At 39.2% G+C, this 11,282-nt stretch overlaps 1 protein-coding gene across 1 annotated transcript; it reads left to right on the top strand.

Moving 5' to 3' along the window:
- Positions 1-1,007: 1,007 nt before the first annotated feature.
- Positions 1,008-10,141, top strand: BZW1 (basic leucine zipper and W2 domains 1). Its single transcript, XM_030887000.2, has 9 exons — positions 1,008-1,091; positions 4,413-4,478; positions 5,520-5,655; positions 6,259-6,368; positions 6,494-6,664; positions 7,175-7,321; positions 8,028-8,166; positions 9,073-9,195; positions 9,679-10,141. The coding sequence occupies exons 1-9, from the start codon at positions 1,008-1,010 to the stop codon at positions 9,708-9,710; spliced, it is 1,008 nt and encodes a 335-aa protein (XP_030742860.1). The 3' UTR covers positions 9,711-10,141.
- Positions 10,142-11,282: the final 1,141 nt, after the last annotated feature.

Consider the following 11,282-nt stretch of genomic DNA (forward strand, 5'->3'; position numbering starts at 1 on the left):
GGGGCTCCCAGGGCACAGAATTTTCAGTATTACAACCAAGAAAGTCTTTAGCAAATGAGTCTGTAACTCTAAGCCCATCCCCAAAGAAAAAATCCACTGCCATAGAAACCTTAGGCAGGGTTTCCAAGGCTATAAATCACCTTCATCTTCATCTTGCAGAGCTGCGGGTGGGCTTGAACCATCAACCTTGCGCTTACCCAACCGGGCCACCAGGGCTCCTTTAATCACCATGGTCCTGGGTACAAATGAAGATAATTAATCTAGGTGTAGAAACTGTCATTTAATATTTGAAAAAAAGAAAATGCTTTCAATATTAGAAAAGAACCAAAGAGTTCCATTGTTTGGGCAAAACCTAGCTAAGTAAAGTTTAGAGAGGGATAAGCAGGCCATGTCAATTTCAATGTATAGCAGCCCTTTATAGGGTGTCTAAGACTCAACAGGAGTAGAAAGCCTCATCTTGTGCAAAGTAGGTAGTGGATTTGAACCAATGGCCTTGAGTCAACATGCCAACACAGCTCGCAATGCTTGTTTGAGGCATACTTGAGGATGGCTTCAATTTCAGAAAATCTAAGGCAGTGGGGAAGCATTAAAGGTAGAAATTGTCAAAAGCCCCTCCTGGCCTCCACATTTAGCTCATGGATGAGGCTTGTTTAAAAAGGCAGAAGAAAAGTCTGTAATATTCTTCTGACTAAACCATACTGCTTTTATTACTTGAGGGCACAAATTGACTAGGTGTATACTCAGTCTCCTGTGTTGTTGATTGTGTTGTATGTATGTCTTGGGTAATCTAGCTTGCATTTATATTAATTTCTCAAATGAAATTGTGAGTGCAATTGCAGCTTTATAAGGTGGTATTCTGACATTTGAGTAAATCTTTTAAAGCTAAATGTTTTGAATTCTCTCCCCAGATGAAAAAGAGAGGTTTGACCCTACTCAGTTTCAAGACTGTATTATTCAAGGCTTAACTGAAACTGGTACTGATTTAGAAGCAGTAGCTAAGTTTCTTGATGCTTCTGGAGCAAAACTTGACTACCGCCGATATGCAGAAACACTCTTTGACATACTGGTGGCCGGTGGGATGCTGGGTAAGTGTGGACTTTGTGATGTGTGGAATTGAGAATCCTGGATATGAATAAATTGTCAAAATTAGAATTTGATTGTGTTTTTATATCCCCTTAGACAAACTTTCTCTATTGTTCCATTTCCTAAGTCATAGTGTGTAGCAGAATCTAGTAGATTGTAATCTTTGAGGATGACTTCTGTGTGATGCTTAAGTCCCTGCAACATCTGTGCTCTGTGCCACCACCCCACCATCCCCCCCCCCCCAATTTTGAATTTACCTAGTTACTGGAGAAACCCTATTTCTACATGTTATATAAGTAGCATTGTATTGACCCTGAACCATAGCTATCCCAGCTATGCTGGAATCAAAACTCTAATACTTAGTCTAATCAGTATTTCTTGTATTGTGTTATCAGTTTATAGTTTTCATTTTCTAAGTAGGTGGAAGATTTATATTTTCATAGATTTATAATACTGTTGTTAATGCTTTTTTTTTTTAATTTGTAAATTGCTTCATTTCCTTAGGCATATTGAAGCATACAGCCAAATCCCTGACAGCTGGCTTTGCTTTCAGTTTATCTCCTAAGAGTTTTATGACAGTCTTTGTTGCTGTTAGGTACTCCAGTCATTTCCCACTCAGCAGCCCTGTGCACAGCTGACTGAAACACTGCCACGTCCTGCGCTATCCTGCTAATTGCTCCTAGGTCTGAGCCCATTGTTGCAGCCACATGTGAACCCCACCTTGTCGAGGGTTTTTCCTCTGGTTTGCACTGCCCCTCTGCTTTACCAAGGACAGTCTTCTGTAGGGACAGTCTCTCCTGGTAACATGTCTAAAGTACATGCGTGAGACCAAATATTGCCATCCTTGCCTCTAAGAAGCATTCTAGGTGTACTTCTTCCAAGACAGATTCACTTACTCTTTTGGCACTCCAAGGTATTTTACCCAATGAAATGTGTCATTTGGTCTGACAGCTGCTTCCATGGGCCTCCTTTGTGGATCCATCCAAGGTGAAATCTTTGGCAACATCAATCTTTTTTCCATTTATCCTGTACCTATTGGTCCAGCTATGGAAATGTTACTTTCTTTATTGAGTTATAATCGATATTGATGATCGCAATCCTTGGTCTTTACTTTCAAAAAGCAAGGTTGTGTTATCTGCTAATGGCTGGTTGTTAATAAGCCTTCTTCCAATGCTGATGCCACATTCTTGCAATCTAGTTTCTTTGACTAATTGCTCTGCATACAGATTGAATAAATATGATCGGAGGGCCTTTCCTGATTTTTACACCATGCATTTTCCCTTTTTCTGTTTGTACAAGTGCCTCTAGGTCCATGTACAGGTTTCACATGAGTGCAATGAAGTGTTCTGAAATCCCCAGTCTTCTCATTGCTGTCTGTTGCTTGTTAGGGTCCGCACAGCTGAATTGCCTTGGCATAGTCCGTAAAACACAAGTAAGCATCTTTCTGGTGTTCTCTGCTTTCATCCAAGATCCTCTGACATCAGCAGTGATGACCTTTGTTACACATCCTCTTCTGAATCTGGTCTGCATCTCTGATAGTTCCCTGTCAATGTACTGTTGAGACTGTTGTTGGATGATCTTCAGCAAAATTTTACTTGCATGTGATAGCAATGACATTCTGTAATTTTCACATTCTGTTGGGTCACCTTTCTTCAAAATTAGGTGCACATGTGGCTCTTTTCCAGTCAGTTGGCCAAGTAGCTGTCTACCAGATTTCCCGGCCTAGATGAGTAAATTGCTCCCATTACTTTTATCAGATTATTGAAACCTTTTACTTGGTATTCCATCATTCCTAGAGCCTTGTGTTTGGCTGATGCTTTCAGTGCAGCCCGAACTTCTTCCCTCACACTATTGGTTCTTGCTCATAACTTCCTCTTGAAAATAGTAGAATGTTGACTCTTCAGTCCCATCTTTGGATGCTTCTTACATTGTTCAATATTTTGCCCATAGAATTTTTCAGTGTTGCACCTTGAGACTTGGGGTGTTTTTTCTTGAGTTCTTTCAGGTTAAGATCTGTTGAGAATGTTTTTCCTTTTTTGGTTTCCTAACTCCAGGTCTTTGCACATTTTGTTACACTTTGTCTACTTGAGCTGCCCTTTGAAATTCTGTGTTCAGCTCTTTGACTTCATTTCTGGTATTTACTTGAACTACTTTATGATCACTCTGAGTGACCCTGCTAGTGTTAAAAATGCCAGTAATGGAGCCCTAATCATCACAGCAACACATAAGCCACCCCAGTCTAACAAACTGGCAGACAAGTGGTGAATGAAAATCTAGGTATATTTAGGTGGTGACCAATTGAAAATTAAGGTCAATCCAATTTTTTCTTAATGTACCTTAGCCCCAGGTGGTACACTGGCAGATGACATGATGCGTACAGATGTCTGTGTGTTTGCAGCACAAGAAGACCTTGAAACCATGCAAGCATTTGCTCAGGTAAATCTTTGGTTACTTTAATTTTAGTTAGCTTTTCATAGTTTATTATTAGCTAGCTTCTCTCCATTCTAATTAATGTATAGGGCATACTCTGCTCTTGGGTTGTATGTTGAAAAGTAAAAGGAATTTATGCATTAATGTTACATTTTATAGTGTGAAGCTGACAGTTTGAGGATACTGTAAACTTAGTAAAATGAATTAAAACATCAAAAATGTTGAGTGAAAAAAGAACAAACGACTCTTGTCTTCCTATGAAATTACTCCATTTTGGGGGAAAATACCAGGTACAAAAGTTAGAACCAAAAGAAAAAAAAGTATAATCCCAATCAAATCGGTAAATATCAACCAAACAAGTCTCTACTGGAAAAAAAGGAGAACCAGTTCATTGTTATGGTTTCCGTAGTTGAATTATTCTACATAGTTATTTAAAGGTGAATGAGTTTTAGGCAAATTAAGCATAACAATCTCTTCGATGTTTCATAGTTATATTTGTATGATTGTAAGCAAAGAGTTTAAATGCATCTACCCTGGAAATTGTTGTCTTTGTCCTATTAGGCAGTATAAAACCATATAATAGTGTTTTGTCACTGTTCTACAATGGATAAATGTCATATTTTATCAATAATTTGTCCACTAATATACAGTGACAATCTGTTAGAGGTGGCTATTTGAAACTATTAACAGTCTTGGCATTGTGCAGGGTTCCGGAATTGACAAACCTTTCTCAGTTGAGTTGGACGGCTCATAAAATGCTGCTACATCCTGTGGGAAATTTACTTTTTGCTATATCATATAATGTGGGAAAGTTCTCTATGGCCATGGCCTGGGTGTTTTTAGGGATCTAGCATCTGTCCACATAGGAAGTTATTTGAAGTATATCATTTTCCTTCTAGGTTTTTAACAAGTTGATCAGGCGCTACAAATACCTGGAAAAAGGTTTTGAAGATGAAGTTAAAAAGGTATGAAGGACAATATGCTTTGTGGGAAAGAAAAGGTTGGGGGCGTACCATTCTGTTTATTATAAAGTACTGTTTCTTAGCTCAGTCCAAAGGAGAAAGGGCTTATAAGCAGAAGGAGGTGAATGGGGTTTGTTTAGAGCAGTGGTTCTCAACCTGTGGGTTGCGACCCCTTGGGGGGGGGTGTCGAATGACCCTTTCACAGGGGGTCGCCCAATTCATAACAGTAGCAAAATGACAGTTATGAAGTAGCAACGAAAATCATTTTATGGTTGAGGGACACCACAACATGAGGAACCTGTATGAAAGGGTCGCGGCATGAGGAAAGTTGCGAAACCACTGGTTTAGAGGATCTGAGCGAAATACCTAAGAGAGATGTAGCATATTTGTTGTTGAGTGCATCTATGGTATATTCTAATGCGAGAGGGTCTCAAAAATTCCATTATGTTTTATTTTTCTACAAACGTTTGAAGTCTATTTATATTAGAAGTGGGAGGCCTGCTGGCATAGTGGTTAGGTGTTGGGCTGTTCGCTGCATGTTCAGCTAGCAGCTCAAAAGCGCCATCTGCTCTGCCTGAGAAAGACGGGGCTTTACTCTCTGGTAAAGAGTTAGTCTCAGAAACCCACAGGAGCACTTCCACTTTGTCATGTAAGGTCACTGTAAATCAGCATCTGAAAAAGTCTGCATCTGCTCGATGGCAGTGCTTTCGTTTGGTATATTATGCACAGGATATCTGGTTATAGGAATACAGTAGTTGCATTTATTCAGGTATCGGGCACTGTTATATTAATTACTTTCATATTTTACAAAAACCCCGTTAGGCGAGTTTTATTATGCATATGTTACATATGAAGAAACCAAAGCACACGGAGATTAAGTAACATGTCCACAGCCTTCCCCCAGCTCGTCAGTTTTAATCACTGAGATGCCAACTTAGGTGATTGGGCCTCGGCGCTCACACTTCTAACCAATACAGAATGCCTTTTACCATGTCTTTTAGCAAGGCTATTGCTCTTTTAACTCTTACTCATTTACTTTTACAGCTGCTTCTGTTCTTAAAGGGTTTTTCCGAATCAGAGAGGAACAAGCTGGCTATGTTGACTGGTGTTCTTCTGGCTAATGGAACACTGAATGCATCCATTCTTAACAGCCTTTATAATGAGAATTTGGTTAAAGAAGGTAATCAAAATTTGTCAAGGATGGTGTTTAGCTGTGGTGGGGTAAAGAGCATGTGAAAGATGAATTGACGTAGAAGTTAGTGTAGTTCTAGTTTAATTGTCCATAAAGTAGGTAAATTCACATTCCATGTGTACTGTAGGCACTCGGGGTTAGTGACTTCAAATACACGAAAATAGCCAAGGTCCAGATAAGATGTGAATAGAGAAATGAAAGTAAAGAGAGGAATGCTTTGGGAATATATTTAATAGAAAAAGATGGATTAGGAAAGTGTCAAGCTATGAATGTAAGTCATTTCCCTGTTGTAGTTTCAGTAGGTAAATTCTGCACAATAATGAAAAGCTATTTTGTCAAGTACTTGATACTTGACAGGGCCGTGTTTTAATTCTTAGGACACCCCTGGTAGGTAATAGAAGCTGTTGCTCTTAATTTACACACTAGAAGGCAATGTAATTAACCCTGGAACACACAACTAGCAAATAGAAAAGACTGAGTGGTGACGTTGTAAGCAGTGGTAGAAAGTAATCCCTTGTGGTTGAACTTGGAGGAGAATTTGAGAGCCCACGAGGAAGGGAAAGCAGAAGTGTACTTGCTCTTCTTTTGCAGGGGTCTCAGCTGCGTTTGCCGTGAAGCTCTTCAAGTCGTGGATAAATGAGAAAGACATCAATGCAGTAGCTGCCAGTCTTAGGAAAGTCAGCATGGACAATAGACTGATGGTTTGTGAATTTTTCTTGCCAATACTTAAGACAAATGTAAAGAGGGAAACCTTTTTAATTTTAAAATCTTTAAAAGAGGGAAGGTGCTTTTAAAATCCTTAACAAGATTGAATTCTCCCTTTCAGGAACTTTTTCCTGCCAATAAGCAAAGCGTCGAACACTTCACAAAGTATTTCACTGAGGCAGGCTTGAAAGAGCTTTCAGAATATGTTCGTAACCAGCAAACCATAGGAGCTCGGAAGGAGCTCCAGAAAGAACTTCAGGAACAGATGTCCCGTGGTGATCCGTTTAAGGATGTAAGATATTTTTATTTAAACCTTCTCTGTGTGATTTACGTTGATGCGAAACAATTTTTTACTTGGTATGTTAAGAATTTCACTAGCATGAGTTTGAAATAATAGCTACGGAATGTTGAACTAGAACTTTGCTTTTTTCTAAAAGTCTTTAGGCATATGTGGATATGCCACTACTCACCTACTTACCTTACATTTCACATTTGTGGCGATAGTAAAAAAATCATCCCGTGTTTGCACATTGACAACATAGCTGACAGTAACGAATGGCACGGTGTGTACTGGGTCAGAACAACGCTAGTTGTGCATACGGTGCTGTGTCAGCTTGGCTCTCCTCTGTTGTGACAGTTACATGTGCTCATCCTTCGCCTCAGCAGGCCGCCGTTTCCCCTACAGTCTGGTCCTCGTAGGGAAAGGGGCTTTTTGCCCTTTGTCGAAGGTCTAAATTTGATATGTGGGAAGTCTGTACATGTCAAAACTGACTTCTATAATGAAACTTGAGTTCTTTGGCAGATAATTTTATACGTCAAGGAGGAGATGAAAAAAAACAACATCCCAGAACCAGTTGTCATCGGAATAATCTGGTCAAGTGTGATGAGCACTGTGGAATGGAACAAAAAAGAGGAGCTTGTAGCAGAGCAAGCCATCAAGCACTTGAAGGTACTAGTGCTGTGCCTCAACAGAGCTGTGCTCGCCTCTGAAGTGGGGAGGAGAGGATTATCACTGTTCTTTTCTAGTAGGGTAGGATATACCATATCCTGGGATTCCTGGACTGAGCCGTGGTGGCTTTGAATCTGTTAAACTGGCCATTGCTGTTTAAATCCATCAGTCGCTTCCCCTAAAATTTACAATATTGGAAACCATGTGGATCACTTCTTCTCTGTCATTTAGGGTTGCTGTGAGTCCAAATGAGGGGGTTTGGTGGTTTTTAGGTTCTTGGGGATAACTCACTCCCCACCCCCCCACACACAGACAATAGAGCAATGATAATTATTATTGATAACAGTTTAAAGTTGACCTGGGCTTTCTTTGGTTCACAACCAGTTTAAATACATGTTTAAAATAGATCTGAATTGTGTTGTTTTTGAAGGGATTATTAAAAACTGGGAGCACTCTTTCTCTCTAAAATAATTGGCACTGTGTTCATCTGTGTAGCACTTACTTGACTCAGATGCTAAGTAGTTTTGGTTCAGATTCACAATTTTTATTAAAATGTTTAATTCTAAACAATTTCATTAATAAACTAAATCAGTTTCTAGTCCATAGTAATTACAAAGGGAAGTAGTTGTGTTCTGTATTTTAGGGGTGATGTCAAGGATAGTCACTGTGATGTTTGACTAAAGCTTTTCTCCTGTTACTGTAAAAGCAATACAGCCCTCTACTTGCTGCCTTCACTACTCAAGGTCAGTCTGAGCTGACTCTGTTACTGAAGATTCAGGAGTATTGCTATGACAACATTCATTTCATGAAAGCCTTCCAGAAAATAGTGGTGCTTTTTTATAAAGGTAATTTCAGTTTTGAATTTTTGTGAATGCATACACTGTATATACTCGTGTGTAAGCTGAGTTTTTTAGCACATTTTTAATGCAGTTTTTTTTTTGTAAAATTGGGTGTCTCGGCTGATATTCAGGTTGGCATATACTTGAGTATATATGGTAACAAAAACTTGAATAATTTAAATAAATAGTTGCATGCTTATCCACTCCCTGAAATATATTTTTTATTATTTTTATTTACTCCAGTCCTAGGACTGGATTCTCTGATTAATTGGGTGCATTTAAACGGACAACTGTTAAAAGAACTCAACTCTTAAGCATGAAGATCTCTTGGGAACTTGCCCTCGAGGCAGTGTGCTGTGGTTGGGGGTGCTACTCTTGGTTTCGTGTCACATACGCAGCCCCCATGAGTAGTTTGTATGTGTACATGTAGTGTTCCTCTTCCCTGGTTTCAGGTGGTTCTGTCTGGTTCATTTGTTGTTAGAGAAAGTTTGGGAGACCTGAGCTTTTAAGTATGACGTGCTCCTAAACGTCAGCTCAGTTTGGTTTCTTGGAGCCCACTCACTATACTACTACTAACCTCAGCCACACACTCAGATTATTTAGGAACAGGTTTTAGAGATTTCATTTTTCATTATCCATTTGTTAAGGTTCTCATTTCACATACAAAATTAATTTCTTAGTCAAAATTTCCTGATCCTTTAACAGCCTCAGCACCCTTTGGGCCAGATCATTCTTCATAGTGTGCTCTTGTCCTGTGCATCATAAGGTGTTGGGCAGCGTCCCTGGTCCCAGTAGCTACATAGCAGTAGCATCCCCACCCCCTCCCCCTCTCCTGAGTGTGACGATCAAAATTGTCTCCAGGTTTTGTCAGAATCCCCCCCCAGTGTGTAATGATCACCCTCTCCTTAATAGCTGAAGTCCTGAGTGAAGAGCCCATTCTGAAGTGGTATAAGGATGCCCATGTTGCAAAGGGGAAAAGTGTCTTCCTGGAGCAAATGAAAAAGTTTGTGGAGTGGCTCAAAAATGCTGAAGAAGGTAAGTTTTACCCCCTTTGTGTGTGTGTGTGTTTTCCCTTCAGTGTCTGAAGACTAATGCAAGGTCTTGGAAAGTTTATGGGGAAAACATTAATTTTGAAGATAATGGCCCAAACTCAACACACTTTGTGAATCCCCCTCTCATGTTAACATAACTACGTGTATCCGTTTATCCTGGTGCTGTTTTATGCCCAGGACATAGATGTTTGTTCCCTCACAACAGCTCTGCAGGTAGTCATTGCTTAAGTCAGGGAGAGCAGCTAGGCTTTCATGTTGCAATGTTGCGGTGGCTCAGCTGAAAGCTCCGCAGCAGCTGAGGTTAAAGATTAAAGAATTCTGGAAACAACTCATAGGTGTGGATTTTAAGTTTTTTTCTTATACTGGGTCCTCAGAGCAGTGTCATTTTACTAAAATTTCTTAGAAAATAAATGCATCAAAGTGCTACACTGGTTATATTCACGACTGCATTTTTCCCCTTTTTTAGAATCGGAGTCTGAAGCTGAAGAAGGTGACTGAATTCTGAGACTACGTCCTCAGTAAAGCAAACAGGAGTTGTAGATAAAATGTCATGTCTCATGTGTCCTGGTTTTTACATCTTCCTACCTCCCTGTATCAAGCATGATATAAGGGCTTTCATGGCAAATTTTATTTTAACTGTTTCTATGGTTACTGGAAATGTTGGGTTTAATTTCTAAAACCATGTTTTAAGTAGCTACAGGAGCTATAGATTGGAATCTAATGTTGCATTAGTCTTTTCAGTTCTCTTCTACCTCCTGTATTTTCTACTGTAATGTAATTTAAGGCCTTCCACAATGAACAGTTCACTTTATTCCCTGGGTTTTATATATAAACCATTTTCAAGATATGATTTGGTTAAAAAAACAATTTCTTATAAAAATTCTGTTGGCAAATTAAACTGTAAAAGTATCCAAAGTTTCAAAAGACAATGATTTGTGTGATAATTTGGTATGAAATGTGGAGGTGGCACAGTTTATGCCCAGAGCCCTATTCATCAGTGGAAATCTCATAGATATAATTGCTTATTGACATGAATCTTGAGTGTTCAGACCAGTCCTTGCATGTGAATATACTTTCTTGCAATGTTAGCCCAGACGTCCTTAAATTCAGTGTTTGCTTGCTGGCTCCATCCCGAGTGGAGCCGTGGAGAACCACTTGAAAGCGAGGTCTCTGAAATCATACGTGACAGGAGAGGGAGGAAGAATAATGTTGAGCTTTTTTCCCATTGAACAACATCTCCTTTGGGTTACGATCTTTCCAGGCAAACTAAGTGTTCTTTTCATTTTCTTACAACCATTTTCAAATGTACCTAAAAAGAGTTGTCGTTCAAAGTCATACACATAGATTAATAAGAAAAGTGCAAATATGGGAAATAACTGGTTAGTTTTGAACTCATAAGTCGTTAATGACATTAAGTGATCCGCATGTTCTTAATTGAAACTCTAAATATAAATTGACTATTGGATTCGAGTATTTGAAGTATTTGTTGAGAAGAATGAAGTGCAGTGGTGATGAGATATTCCACTTGGCCATATCGGACTGGCTTCCATTTCTTGATGCATTCCATAATGACTCAAGCATCTTGGCCAGTGACGGACTCTAGTTGCCATTTTTTAAATTGCCATGAGCCAAATATTCTGTATGGTTGGTCCATCGATTTTAATGGCTGCTTTTTAATTTCCAGCTTTTGTTCTTGCTGCTACCCACTTATGTATGTAGTCATTAGAAAACAATGTGACCACATTTTCGGGGGAAAGTGAGACTTCATGTTAAATGTGAACATTTTGAAGGTTTTCTTGGTTGAAAGAAACTAACCTGGAATAATGCCACCAGAGACAGAATGAGATCGCCCCTTTCTAAGGTGCCATTCTTAGGAGCCAAGAATATGGCACGTGGAATCAAAGTTCATCTTGAAGGGATAACATGTAATAAGAACATTAACTGGTGGCATAAACGGAGTGAATTTGTTAAATGAATAGCTTTGATACTATTTTCCTGCCCAGACAAAATGTATTCATTAGGTTTCTACATAGTCATTGCTTTTACTTTGTAATTTGTAGTCCTCAAAAA

Source organism: Echinops telfairi, unplaced genomic scaffold, assembly GCF_000313985.2.
Source record: "Echinops telfairi isolate 266 unplaced genomic scaffold, ASM31398v2 ScPeMD7_3;HRSCAF=10, whole genome shotgun sequence".
In the NCBI taxonomy this organism is placed as follows: domain Eukaryota; kingdom Metazoa; phylum Chordata; class Mammalia; order Afrosoricida; family Tenrecidae; genus Echinops; species Echinops telfairi.